The following is a 15,251-nucleotide window of genomic DNA, read 5'->3' on the forward strand; positions in this document are numbered from 1 at the left end:
AGGAGAAAAAAGACAGCCCCCATTTCAAGTGATCTTTCACTCCATAAAAATGTCTCCCTTAATGCCTTTTAAGGGATGAAAAAGTCTTCTCCCCATCGAAGCAGACTTAATAATAAAATAAAATCCTGCTGCATATGCAGCACAAACTGTGCCATAATTGAACATACACACAGAACATGTGTTAACAAGTGATTGCATGTTATGTGCAGGGCTTAGTGAAGGAAGCTTAGATTGTTTTAAAAATGTGAATTATTCTTTTACATTCTTCACAAACAGTATTTTCTCTCAAATACAGAGGTAGTATCAGATTTGTACGTATTTTCGTTTTTTTTTGTTTTTTTAAAGAAATAACCATGGCTGAAAAGGCCAGGACCTACATACAAACTCCAGACAGTGAATGCTTTTAATCTGTCTAAAGAGACTTTTGTAAAGACACTCAAAATATATATATAAAAAGACCCAGAAGCTGTGAACGTCTGCCTGCGAACAGCCTGCTTTGTTCGCTGTAGACTTGCTTGTACTTCCTTCAGCATTTTTTGTCTTTATTTTTTTAACTGCTGTTTCTGTATGTTTGAGATGATCGTGCTCTGTTGTCAAAATCATGGTGCTTCAACCTAATTATGTGTACATTTAACAAAACAAAGACCAAAAAAAAAAATCACGTCTGCTTTTTATACCTGTGCTTTTCTCACACATTAACCTGTGCACTTCCCCGCTCTCTTAAACTACTGGCAAAGAGGCTGCAATAACCTTCAATGTTGTCTTCTAAGATGTTTTCTGTCTTTGTCTATTAATGTGTTCTTCATCAGCTAATGAAGCTAAATGTGTGGGATACTGGGTTAGTGGTACCTATTGTCTTTTAAACTCAGTCCTTGAAGATGCTTGAAATATTTTTTTATTTTATAGCCCCCCTCCCCTCTCTTGTCCTTTACTCCCCTTTGACAAGCTTGTTTCAGAATTAACCATTAATAATTTAAGTCTTCTTTAGTCAGGATTTCTGCTTGCAGCTGATATCTCATCTCACCCCATCCTGTCAACCCCCCCCCCCATATACACACACCCCTCTTTATTTTTCATGACTTATTTTCTCCATTATTGTGCTCATTCTGCTAAATCAGCAAGGAACAGCGCCAGCCTTTCTCGTTCAGTCCTGCTGTATCTGTTGCCTTGCATCACAAGCCTTTCACTTTGAGAGAGATGCTATATAGCATGCAAAATAAAATCCAGCTTTAATTCTTCTTAATTCTGTTGTATCTACTAGATGCTGCCCACCCTGCTTGTCACAGAGTTTCAGCATTACACCAGACTTAGTTCTTGGACTGTAATCATTTTTATTGGCAAGCCTGCTCCTGCATAAATACAGAACACTTTATCCAAGCTAAATTTAGCCTCTTCGGTACCAGATTACTGTTACAGATGAGAACCATGTTGACATATGCAGTGAGCGAGTAACCTTAAAATGTCTGTGGTAGTATGACAAAAAATGCATGCATGTTACATTATTGTAGGTGACGTTGTTTCAGCGTACATCTGTTCTGCATGACTGTATGTACTTGCACGCTTTTTTTTTTCTTTTCTTTTTTTTCTTTTTTTTCTTCCTCTTGTTGAATTAATTTTAAACCAATCCAGTAAACCCTGCTGGCAAACTGTAATCCCATCTGCCAAAACCAGTTGAAACCTGGCTATAGCAAAATGCCACACGAGTCCATTTAAAGCAGAATTTGCAGTAAGAATGGCTAATATTGAAAAATTACAAGTTTAACTTTTTTTTTTTTTTTTTTTTTTTTTTTAATAATTCCACTGTAAATTCAAGCAGTATGTCTGTTTCAATTGAGGTTGGCCATGTGAATAATAATAAAGGGAAATGAGCCATTTTCCTGTTCAGGTGACTCATATTTTAATACCAACACGTATTTTAAAAGGTATTTTCACTAGTTTGTGCATCTTCAAGGTGTGACATAAATGTGAAACTTGTGTTAAGTCGACTCGTGTCCTGTTTTGCGGTGGCCTGTCTCCCTCCTCTCAGAGCCTCAAATGATTGTTTCTTATTTTGTTTGGCAGATTACACCACTGAGAAAGAGGACGATGAAGATGAAGAGTATGACTACGAGCTCGATGGGAGCGATGGGCTCTGCTCACCCTCTCTGGATGAGAGCGGGTTAGGGCTGCTCGCCAGGTTTGCTGCCAGTGCTCTGCCCAGCCCCATCATTGCTCCTCCACTGTCTGTCGTCCAGTTAGAAGCCAAGCAGAAAGCCAAGAAGAAGGAAGAGAGGCAAAGCCTTCTGGGTAATTAATGACCCCATGCCCTTTGAGAGTGCAGATTTTTCCTTGTAATAATGCATCAACTCTCTGGCATTTCACTCTGTTGCAGTATCCCCAAGTCTTTTCCTCCAACTGCCTTTTGGCACAGTTTTTTTGTGTCTTAGGAAATAGATAAAAAGGTATAGTTTAATCAGCACAGCCCCAGCCTCCACTCAATGCTCACTCCTTACTCTACTCGACTTGGTTACACAGTCAGATATCTTAAACGAAATTGGGTAAAAAATTAATAAAAAGGGAAAAATGTTACATATAAACAGGTGTAGATCAATGCAGATCAATTTGAAGAGACCCCCCCCCCCCCACTCCAAAAAAATAAATATTGTAACAATAAATATTTTTATAGCTCCATACCAATGTAGAAGTAGTCAATTATTTTAGTGTTATCTGTAGCTCTCATTATTCAGATCCAGTTTTTATCTGGAGTTTATAACTTGTTGTCTTCCAAATATTTAATTTAAATGTTAAAGGGGCAGGGGGGGTTGTTTTGTAATGTTGATAATTCAAATGATTTACATTGTTTCAGTTAACTAACATTCATCCTCTGCTGAGCATTGTGTGCTCTGTGTGACAGGAGCAGGCCGATTTGGTGCAATTGGGTTAACACACAAATAACTGTGTAAGGGATCATTTAGGAGTTAGGGTTAGGGACTTTAAAAGTATCAGTCAATATACCTTTTACCTTGAGAATGTCTTTATTTTTTTGCAACATACATCTGCATTGCACATGCCTAGGCTGATACTAGGACATTTATTCAAAAGCAGTGTTCTGGTGAGAAGTGGTAAGTGGCATGTGATCCTGCCAAATATTGGATAAAGGCATAGAGAGATGTGGCTTAATGTTCCCTAATTAATACCCCTGATAGTCTTTTATTTATTTATTTATTTATTTATTGTCCACCCACATGTTTGTTGATAGCTATAAAGGATTATTCCTTAAAGACAGTGCCGTCATTCTAACGAAAATGGATGGGATAGGGAAATAAACAAATACTGGATTGCACATCTGGCTGATGAGTCTTGACTAAATGCTTCTGACAGAGAACAAACGTATGGCTGCCTGATGGGCTGACGAGGGAAATGAAGGCTCCGTGGTCCCTGAACAGTGCAGATACTGCTGCTAGAATAATGTCTGTGGCCTGATATGGTAACCTTTCAATGCAGATGGTGTTTCGGTGAAGTCAATCTATGAAACAAGGCTCTTGTGTTGTAGTTGTTTTTTTTGCGATACAATGGAAGTGTCTGAAGCAGGCTGGCGCACTCCGGTTAAACTCAACTGTTTTTGGCAAAAAGAGAACCACAACAAAATAGTGTTAACGCACGTCTGTTATATTTCTAGAATATGGGAAAGGGTCTGTCCTGCCCTGAGTTGCACCTCCTATTAATGAAACAGGGATGTGGTGTTTGTTGCTGTTGTCACAGATGCAGTAGACCAACGACTTGAGCATTGTGTTAGCAGTCTGAACACGCTTGGCAATGGTGCCAACAGGATGATGGAAGGTCTTGCGAGAATTCATTTGTCTCACAGCCATCCACACAATCAGAGCTGTAGTCACCATGACGTATAAAAAGCAACTTTGTAATAGAACCGTGTTACCGTAACTCACCCTCCAATCCACTTGGAAACATTGTCAAATTATACATAAGCTTTACTCACAAGCATCATTTTTTTTGCCCTGGAAAATACATTTGCATTTTTTACATTTCACGTTAGAAGTTCTAAATAATGTCAGTTTGCCTTCTTTCTAATGAGAAGAAATGGACCCTGAAAAGGCAGCTAAATTAATGTTGCTCACACCTCTCCTGAACTGGTTCAAACTCTTTAGAAGCTGCCACATCGAGGCTGCTAATCTGTTTGTCTTTAACTAATGAATGAAACCCAATTCCCACACACCAGGCAAAGGGGATTTCTGGGCTCCATTTTAAAGCGCTGTCAGGTGGAACTTCTGTGCATCTGCCTTTGTCTCGGCAGCAGATGTGCGTGAAAAGACCGTTGCCGCTAATTTATTACATGAACTCGTTGTTTGCTTATTTCTCTTTAATACAAAATCTAAAATACCATAATAATAATAATACCACACTGAATTGCTAATATTTTAAATTAATCTCTTGGCTTGTGAGCTCATCTTCCTTCTGTGGTCTTGCAGGGACGGAATTTGAATACACCGACTCGGAGAGTGACATCAAGATTAAGAAGAAGACCCCCACCACCTCCTCTTCTTCTTCTTCTTCTTCTTCTTCCTCCTCCTCCTCCTCCTCAGTGCTGCTCTGTAAGAAGTCTGGGCTGGACCCTCCACTGACCCCGCTGGGCGACCTGGGAGAGGAGGCAGGCCCCAGCAAGCTGAAGATGGCAGAGAAAGGCAGGCGGCCAAAGAAAGTGAAATCCCCACGGGAGTTCAGCTTTGACTTTGGGACGGAGGGCAGCGAGGACGAGCGCTGGACACGCAGGAGAAGCGAGAGGATTTTCCTTCACGACGCCAGCGTGGCCACTCCCGTTTCTCCCTCAGGCCGCAGCCCCCCAGCCCTGCCCCTCAAAGCCAGCCGCTGCCCCAAGGCTGCGCCACATAGCCCCAAGAAGGAAGCCAGCAAAGCCAAGGAAGGCAGAGACACCACCAAGGTACGCTTTTTTCCACCGGCTTGCTTAGCACATCTCAAGTTTCTGCACCTGCCTCTTTCCAGCACCACCACTCTCCCCTGCCTCCCATACAACTGGTAAACATCAGCCTACACTACACATTTTACAGCAGGTGTCCCAAACGCTTTGTAGTATTAGAGGTGTCCAGCTGAGCGTGCCATGGCAGGGGAAATTAAATGGAAGATGGAAATGGCCCAGGCTAGGCTTGCCAGTGATCTGTTTTAGATATCTTCCTTCACTCTCTCTCTTTCCCTCCCTCTGTCAATCTCTCTCCCCTTTCTCTCTCTTTCTCCCCCCACCTCTCTGGTCTCCTTGTACAGGGCAAGGCAGGAGTGATTTTAGTTGTTTAATGATTCTCTCCTCTGGGTGTTTCCCACAGCCTCAAAATGTTGTTCTGCCTCAGCTCTCCGAACTATCCAAACACACGCACCAGTGATTTTACTGTTGAAAGTAAATTATATGAGGTGAAATAGAATCAAAGTGGCAGTAAACTGCAGGAATTTTAGTATTTCGTTTTAACGTATTTTTATCCCCCCTGAAATTACCCTGGGGGATGTTTATTACGAGATGGCATCGCGACTATCATGGAAATAAAACAAAATTGAATCTAGTGCTACAGACCTAATATTTTATGCTGTTTATTGATAAACATGATAATTTCTGAATATATATTACATGTCACACAGTTTATCCATCGTATTAGTGTTATAGACCAGGACAGATACATGACATGCCCTCATGGTTTCCCAGGTTGATTTCAGGCAGGTAGTTTTCTCTCATTTTTCTTTTAGGTGAGGAGAGGTAAAGAGAGTCCTCTGTGTTTGTCCCCCCCCCAGCTGTCCAGCACCCCCTCTGATGGGCGGGTGTGCCTGCCCTGTCCCCAACTAAGCCCTGGGCGGAGGAGCAAAGGCAAGGCCAGGGCCAGAGAGATTAAGAAAGAGGTAAAACATCTGTTTTTAATGTATTGATGGATTTAATTGCATCAAACTTTATCCAAATTTAAGATTGCATATTTCATAGGATTTTGACCAATATATGTTGAAAAGGATTTTCCAATTTTTTTTATATATATATATTTTTTTTATATAAGTATTATAATTTAAAAAAAAAAGATATATCCTTACTCTTTCCAGCAAACTCTGGCTTTCTGGTAGACCACTGAAGTTTAGATTTATTTATTAATGGTGGATGAAAAATAAATTAAAAATGTGGATTGATTTCCCCTTGCCAGGACAGAGAATAGTGGAAATGAAATCAGACCACGAGTCTGAAATCAAGAGGAATATTAAGTCGCCAAAAACAAATGTGCTTCAGCTGAGTAGGTGGGAGTTCATGCTGATTTTGCATGGTAGCCTTGAAGCCCTTCTGTCCTCCCATTGGGAAAACCAATGCATTTCAATGTGCTGCCAATCACACGCACCCTGAGCTGGATACTAACGCACGGGTGATGAAAACATGAGCAGCTTTTTTTTAATAACCAGCAGGTGCACTAGTGTTCAGCACAAGAATAATAATTAGTCCACAGATGCAGCCTACCACTTTCAGTTCAATTAGATCGCTGTTTTTGTTCATTAATTCTTTTAACCCTAAATGGCACGGGCTACATTATAATATTCATATTAAAAATTGTTTCATTAGAAGAATGTTCTACTTTTTAATTTATAGGGTCCTGTTTAAGCGTCTGTGTTTATTTTACAGTATATTGTGAATTTTCAGTGTAATGTAGTAAACCATTGGAAACTAATCAATTTCTCGAATGGTCAGGGTTTTAGAACTTAAATTAACTCAGAGCCAAACCAATGTATAGAAGCTTGACTGAATGTGGAGGATTATTGATATGGGATGTGATAGATTAAAGACGTCATGAAGGCTGCCAACAGTGGCATTGAGTCAACTTAAGGCTTTCATGTTGTGTTAGAGCTTTTCTGTGAACTGCATTCTCACGTTTAACTTTTATTGGGAGATGGTGTGCTGCCAAGGGGGCTGTTTAAAAAGGCAGGGCTGCAGGGGCCTGATTGTGTGTTACGTACAGCAGGTCCGTGGGAAAGGCGGGGCGGTCAGTAAACTGATGGAGAGCATGGCGGCGGACGAGGACTTTGAGCCCAATCAGGACAGTAGCTTCTCCGAGGATGAAAACGTTCCCCTGAGCACCCTCACCAACCGGCCACGCACGCCAGGTCAGCATAGGCAGGGGTCCACTCTCTTGGCATCCTCATGTGCCATTCACAGGCACCAAAAACACTGCAGTTCATATGTTCATCAAATATCTTGTTTATGTGCAGCCTTGCTCATTTAAAACAAAACAAAAAAAAAATCATATGTGGAGGTTTCATTATTATACACTTTTTTTCTTTTTCTTTTTAGACATTTAAATTAATTATTTGAACCTAATAACTAATTGTGTGTATCAGAAATACTACACACTACTACCACTACATAAAATGATGCAAGTATATGGCAGTTTTAGGCTTGGTACCATTTAATTCAGAAGGAAACATAAATAGCTAAATATTTGAAAGGTGTCGTATCTGATGGATAAACACCTATCCCCTGCCAGATGAAGAATGCGGTTAACAGTTGTCAGAGTTGGCAACATCAAAAATAATTTTGAAGGTGAGGGTTTAGTTCCAGTAATTTCCATACTCCTTAAAAATAAACACTGCATTCTAACATGCCTATTTAAGTATTCACATTTTCAAGAATTCAGATGTAAACGTGGCAAATTATTTCACAGAAGGAATGTAAAAATAGGAATGACGTTCATTATATTGTGATGGATTAAAAATTTAGTAATGGAAACCACAAGGTCCAGTAACGGACTGTAGGTGAATGTGGATAGCAGACTCCCTTCTGGGCTTTCCTTTTCCTGAGTGAAAATGTACTCTGCTTCTGCACGGTTTTATTGTTGGTATCTGTTTGGGCAAAAAGAAACGAAATCCCATTTGTACTCTCAGCCCATCAGTAACAAAGATGCTTCTCTGCTTCGAGCCTTATTGAATTTTCCTTCTGATGTCTTCTCTTGCAGCCCCTCGTAGCTGTGTTATTGACAAGGATGAGCTGAAGGACGGCTTACGTGTTCTCATTCCCATGGATGACAAGCTGCTGTACGCCGGCCATGTCAAAACCGTTCACTCACCAGACATGTAAGAAACACCTGATCCCTTTAAAAAAAAAAAAAAAAAAAAAGGAAACCAACAATTGAGCTGTTTTGTTGTTCTTTTAAGTACACTGTGTTAATTTTACCTGCAAGGATGCAATAAATGTAAGTCAAATAGCTTTTCCAATATTATGCAGCATAAAGGGGCTGCTGGATGTCTGTTGCTGAAATGGCTACAGAGGATTTCAGTTCATTAGCTGCTCAAAAAATAATCATAAAAATAATTGCTAAGACATTGAGCACAAACTAGGTTGCAACCACATGTGCCAAAGGTCTGGCAGTTCTGATTGTTGTGCTTCAGATGTGCTCTATTCTTTGGCAATTCCGCAGCCCGTTCCACAGGGATTTATGATATTCTTTGCAAGCTTCTGCCTAATGTGTATATTAAGATACAAGGCTGATGCACGCAGGCAAAATCCTGAATATGCATGAGTTCAAAAAAAGAAAAGTGTATTGATAGTTCCCCTGAAATAACTGCAAAAACCACACCGAGTTGATATCTTGTTAGCAATGCACACCACTTATCACAGTAGGGATATTTCTGAGTTTAGTTCTGTGATGGCAAGTCTGATCTGAAGCCTCTGCACGCCTCAAATCCCATCACCCAATCTCTATAAAATATAAGTTTCTCTCTCATGAACTGTGCAGCCGTTTAGTTTGCCCTCTAGGCAGCTCACTAATAAAAGAAACTCCTAGTGCCTTCACACCTGGATTGAAGTTGTTCTCTTGGCGTGCATTAAGTGGCATATGTAATTATGAAAATGTGAAGATCCTTTACTTAGCCAGAGCCAGAAACCGTATATTAGTCGAATCATGAGCAGTATTTGCATGGACAGGCTTTCCCATAAGGCTCTTTCAGGAGAGCTGGGATGACTTCACTGTTGATAAATGATTTGCTTTCCTGGATGCCAGTTCCTTCACACACTGAAACACATTTGAACACTTTTAAATGGATAGTTGGAGTTCAACCACAAATCTCATGATGGGCTTTTAAGATGGTGTGACCTAGAATGCTGCATATTAGTGTATATAATCAAGATATCCCCTCTTGTTCATTGAATAATGAGTGCTCCCCCCAAGGCAGATTTCAAATTCTTCTAACAAGTTAATCCCGGCTTATCCCCAAAAGGTCAGGGGAATGCGGTTTACTTAAAAAACTTAAAAATGCAGGTGTGACGAGGTCATAGTTGCTTGGAGGGATCACATCAAGTTAATTGGATTTGCTATCAAATGAAGCCAATGACCATGGTTTAATTAACAGGGAGTGAAAGGCTAGATAATGTATTTTAAATGAAGGAGACAACTGTGGCATTAAAAACAGGCCATGAATTTTGAAAACCCTTTTGAACTGTTTTTACCTTCATTAGAAAATCCTTGTTAGATTAATTTTCCCACAATATTATAAGGAGCTTCAGCTTTTGGGGAATGTGGGGAAACAACGAAATTCAAGCTACGGTTGATTTTCAGTGTAATTTGTCTTCTGTATTTATACCCCCCAATAAAGCGTGCCTTTGTGATGGTTTCTATTTGAAGTCCATGTGCATAGGGTCAGAAGGATTTGTGTGACATCTTAACAGTTTCTGAAAAGATGAAATCTCCCCAGTGAAGAGAGAGAAGATACCATGCACTTTTAAAAGAAAACGGGATGTTAATCTTCCCTAGTTTCACTACTGCATTTAACGTGCAAAAAAGGCATTGGTTGTGCAGAAAAGCTTTAAATGAAAAGAAACAAACCATTCAGTTATTTGAAGCACTAAATGATCTTTCGGTAGGCTCCACATAAGATGAAAATCATATGCTTTGTGAAGATTATACGTCAATTTATGTATGCATGTATTTTATTATTTATTATTACACATCGTCATTGGTTTGTCTGATCCTTAATAGATGAATGCATTAGCCCCCTTTCAGAGAGAGAAGATCAATACATCTGCAAGCATCAAAACGGAAATATCTACAAACTGTTGTTCCCCTTTTGGAGTCCTTAATGAGCCAGCATTAAAAAGATCGATACAGAATTAAAGCCCAGAACTTGGTGGAACAAAAGCTCTTCCTTATCTCTCCCCGAGCCTCTCCTTTCACAACTGCTGTATTTAAAGTTCAAAAAGGAGCCATTGGCAAAGGCTTTATCATGTATCCTACGTTAAGTGCATACTAATGACTCTCAGCTGTTATTTTTTGGGTAATGGGAGAATAATTTGAATTTGTCTTCCCCTTTTGTGAATTTCCATTTCTGTGTGTTTTATTGGTTGATCTAATTTCATCGGGGGAGGCAGGGAAGGGGGGTGAATGGTTATCATGTGTGAAATTGCTGAGTAGCACCATTAGTATTGATGAGATTAGTTGTTAGTTGTTTGTAAGGCTAGTTTAGAGGTGAAGCAGGAGTCACTGGAATGTGTCTGCTTTCTGGCACATGGTTTATGGAAACGTGTGCTCAATGGAGATCCTCCTCACAGAGTCATTTTGAAACAGGCAGAAGAAGGCACTTCCCCACACATTGTCATAGACATTTAAGCAGAAAACCTGAATTTTTCTTTCGAGTAACATCCTGACAACTTTGTTACAAAGGTTTTGAAGTATTTTTCTTTTCTTTTTCTTTTTTAAAGATATGTAAATATATTTTTAGAAGCTCACAACATTCCTTCAAATCATACTGTAATTTTAGATTCCCAACTTAGTTTCTTTTCCACTAATATATGGTTTATATAATATAACAACCTGCATTCTTTTTAATTTTTTTAATTTTTTACCCTCTGGTGTGTTTTACCCCCCTCCCCCCAAGGCATTATATGTTAATGCATGTTGTTATGAATGCTAAACCAATGCTAATACCTTGGGAGCAACTTGCCTCATTATTAAAGTTGGGATGTGTGATCCTCAGTTATTTTCATAAGGAGCTGTTTGGGAAAGTTAGCTGTGAATATGCTGACCTAATAAAGACTGCATTTTCATCAATGCTTCTCCGAGGAGTGATCTCTTGAAGTTGTGTTTCGGTATTCCGATCACAGTGGTACTAAAACAGACGGGTCACTTAGGATTTCTGTGCACTTTACCTATTGTGCTTCACATTTAAATACTTGAGGGAATGTTTGGCTTGAAGTGAAAGGTTGTATGTATTGTGGTGCTATCCTACTTTCTGGATGAAGGTCATGATGACTTACTTTTTGATGGTATGGAAAAATCATATGCATTATTAATTTCATAGTTGCTTGCATTCATACTGGCCTGTTGTGTTATTTTATCTTAGGTCTTCGTTACTGCTGCTTTAAATTCTGAAGATGAATCAGTCTCTGTATTTTTATTTATTTTTTGGCCTGAGGCTACGTTTAACTTTTTGCTTCAATAAATGTTGCAGCTGACATCTAAAACTGTATTCTCGATGAGTAGAAATCAGCTGCTCCTGAGAGTTAGGGGAATACTACCTAACCCGACCCAGGCCCATTGACATTGTATTTATTTTTGTCAGTAATTGATTATTTCTAATGGTAATGGACTCTTACAATGTCTGTTAATCTTATGGAAGCAGATAGACTCGGCACTTATGTCTGAACATATTTAGGAAGAAAAACTAGAAAACTACCTATATATAGGTTGCTGTAATGACATGCCTGTTGGCATGCTTGTGTATTTCTTCTCTCTGTAGAGGGAAATTAGTTTGGTGGGCACAGCAGAACCACAACACCATTGTCAATGTGGGATTCAGATGGCTATTAAACACTCCAAGAGCTATGGAGTCCATTTTGAAGTTGTCCCATGAAGATGAGACCGGAGACCTGATAAGCCAGTGTGGGACAACTGATTTTCTATTTTCCTGCTCTGTGGTCAGAGCAATGTCAAGATCTGCTTATTCGGTGCATTTAAGCTATGAAATACACCTTAAAAAATGTTTATGTACACAGATCATACTATACCTAGACAAGTGCTAGGTAAGCAAGGCATCAATGGGGTTGATGAGATTATTTCCTTTGGGGAAGAATTTACATTAAATCCACCTGAGCTCTCAGGATCACATAGACCTTTTTCAGTGTTCCCTGGCTGGTGATATGAGTGGACACCTCAATTGAAAGTCTATGCCAATTAATATTGCATTGAAACTGAAGGTTCATGTGGCTGGCAAGAACAGTAGCAAACGTGAATACATTGAGGATTAGATCTCATATTTCATGTAATATGAAGCATTGGGTACTTTGGAAAAAAGAAAAAGAAAACAAAAAACTACTTTATTATGAACTGTAATTTCTAATGATCATAGAAAAAAAGAAGTAACATAAGAAGAGACTGCAACTATGTGAGTTTTGTTTAATTACATCCTAAACAAGGTTACACTAAAGGACAAACAATTTATACTATTAGCTAAAAGTATAGTGTGGCTTTCAGTGTTTTTCATATAAAAAGCTAAAGTTATTTGACTATACACATTTGCTAGGCAGGGGGTTTTGTTAATGGAAACGGCAGTGTGCACTGTGGATCTGATCAAATGCACTGAAGACTAGCAATGCAGTCGGTTACACTGCTTCAGTGCCTTTAGAGAACACAAAAGCAGCAAACTGTTCATCTCCTTGGGCTGTGAGATCTTAAATTATCCAAACCCCTTAGACATAACTGATACTCAAGCCCCAACACATCTTCAAGCATTTGCAACAGCAGTCCAAAGGGCCAACAGTCTTTGACTATGGGGCATTCCTTGTGGAGTAAAGCATATACGGATGTTGCTATCAACATAAGAGACCTTAATCAGAGTAATGGAGCTGCTGGTGAATGACAGATGTCCTTTGAGAGACGGAGAACCACCCTAGTTGTGTCCTTCTCCTGTACTCTGCTCTTATTACAAGAGTGAAAGATGTTGATCTCTCGTTTCAGGAAGGTGTTGAATTTGGTAAAAAAATATATATATATATATATATGTGTGTGTGTGTGTGTGTGTATGTATGTGTTATATATATATATATGTATATGTGTATATATATATATATATATATATACATATATATATATATATATATATATGTATGTATGTATATATATATGTATATGTATGTGTGTGTATATATATATATATATGTATATATATGTATATGTATGTGTATATATATATATATATATATATATATATATATATATATATATATATATATATATATGTATATGTGTATATATATATATATATATATATATATGTGTATATAATACAAAAATAATAGTAACAAAAAAAATCACAATACAATTTAGCACACATGAACAATTGACATGCTCTGAAAAAAAAAAAAAATCATTTCAGAGCTCAGTCCTTCAAAGAGATTAATTACTTCCCCGAATGCCTTTGTAAAAGATGTATCAAATAAGTAGTCAATGAACCTGTGTAGTTCAAATTAGGTTATACTAATAATAATAATAATAATAATAATAATAATTAATAATATAGACACTCCCTGGGTTATGGATAACTCAACTTAAGATTTTCTAATACACTATTTATTATTTTCTTCACAAGATGTTTTTAGTATAGGACAGGATATAATGTGAAACTCAGAAACATTACTTACCCGAACACTAGCCTGTATAAGAGTGCTTTCCAACTTAAGGAAATTGACTTATGGACAGGTTTCCTGCAAGGAACCCTTATGTAAGTCAGGGAACATCTGCAATTTGAAAGAAATGGTTACTAGGAAAAATGTACCATAGTAATGTAGGAAAACCATCATATGAATGATATCTAGATGTACCCTGATGAGGAATTCCCAAGGGATACACATTGGTTCACCCCGATGACTGTGACTTTGATGTCTCAAGAAAATTACATAACTTGTACAGTAGCCACACTTGAGTTTTTTTTTTTTAAGGCTCTTAAATCATTCCAGGCCTAAGGTGCTCTGAGCAATTCTGTCTGCAACTTTCTGCTCGAAATGGTGTTTATTCATCAAAGGAGCTTTGATTTGGCCTTAAACCCACAATAGAAGCTTTTACTTTTATACTTATTTGACTTCAGCTTAACTCTTTCCATCCAGTCAGATATCCTGAAACATGAAAAATACAAGCACTTTTCATTATTGTCCTGAAACGTATACCTGCATATACTTCTGAGGACAGTGCTTGGAAATGAAGGCCCAAGGGATCACAAATATATTGGTCTAAAAAATGTCAGTATTTGTGTGTGTATATATTCTTATTTAGGTTTATAAGGCTAAATGAAAATCATACACGTCTGGTTTTATTGGGTGTACCAGGCTCTTGCTGTGTTGTCATGTGTGCTGAACTCTGTGATGTCTTTCAGATACAGAGTTGTGGTGGAGGGAGAGCGGGGAAACCGGCCTCATATCTATTGCCTGGAGCAGCTGCTACAGGAAGCGGTACGTGCCCTTCTGTGCTCTTAGATAGGTTTCCATGCCAAGAAACCTGCTTGGCTACTTAAGTCACCATGGGACAGATTTATGAAGCTGTTTTCATCAAACTGAAGGTTTCACTATATTCTTTGGAAGTTAAAATAAGTGTTAAAGTGAAACTCAATAACCTGCAGGTCTTATGAAGACAAATAGTATTTATCTTAACCAAGCCCCTGGCTTTCCATGTTGTTGCAATAGCTTGTTTGGCATTACCTCATCTGTTTTGCAGCAGGACAGCCAAAATCACTTAAATCTGAAAGTCAAGTATCACAGACTCACCAAATCCACTTGATATCTTAAAATATACTCTTGTTAATGGGTTCTCTTTGAAATATTAGGTAATTGCTTACATTTAAAAGGGATTTATTTGTATTAATGCACTGCATCTTTTGTGGTAAGATGTTTTGTAATTCCTGTGAATACCATGTAATAGATCAAATTTGTCACAAAACAATTTACTGTTCTTTAGGAAACTCCAATTTTTATTGGGTTATGAAGTTAACCTGATATGTAATGAAGTAATCACCTGCACACTGAAACCCCAAAACCAATATGCTCTCCTTTAATGAATCTCGTTTGTCCCGTTATGTTGTGTTATTGTTTACCCACATTTATGAGTATCTGAAAGCCTGCTGCTGTTATCATAGCTTTATTATATCTCGGTTCCAGTCGCCCTGGCTATACGTAAAGGCCAAGTCCCAAAGAACCGGCTGAGGCTTGATTCTGCATTCCGAGCCATGAGCCGGGAGCAGTTCTGTAG

The 15,251-nt window shown here is 38.5% G+C and overlaps 1 protein-coding gene across 3 annotated transcripts in view; it reads left to right on the top strand.

Moving 5' to 3' along the window:
• The window catches only part of tnrc18 (trinucleotide repeat containing 18), an 82,847-nt gene that overhangs the window by 54,987 nt on the left and 12,609 nt on the right, over positions 1-15,251 (top strand). Inside the window, exons 18-23 of one of the 3 annotated variants that reach the window (XM_066689269.1) lie at positions 2,062-2,286; positions 4,467-4,936; positions 5,746-5,895; positions 6,987-7,131; positions 7,980-8,097; positions 14,383-14,458. In XM_066689269.1, coding sequence (XP_066545366.1) covers positions 2,062-2,286; positions 4,467-4,936; positions 5,746-5,895; positions 6,987-7,131; positions 7,980-8,097; positions 14,383-14,458 — 1,184 coding nt within the window. The remainder of the gene's footprint in view (positions 1-2,061; positions 2,287-4,466; positions 4,937-5,745; positions 5,896-6,986; positions 7,132-7,979; positions 8,098-14,382; positions 14,459-15,251) is intronic. The other 2 variants (XM_066689270.1, XM_066689271.1) reach the window with 2 other exon arrangements.

Source organism: Amia ocellicauda, chromosome 17 (genome assembly GCF_036373705.1).
Source record: "Amia ocellicauda isolate fAmiCal2 chromosome 17, fAmiCal2.hap1, whole genome shotgun sequence".
Classification (NCBI taxonomy): Eukaryota; Metazoa; Chordata; class Actinopteri; order Amiiformes; family Amiidae; genus Amia; species Amia ocellicauda.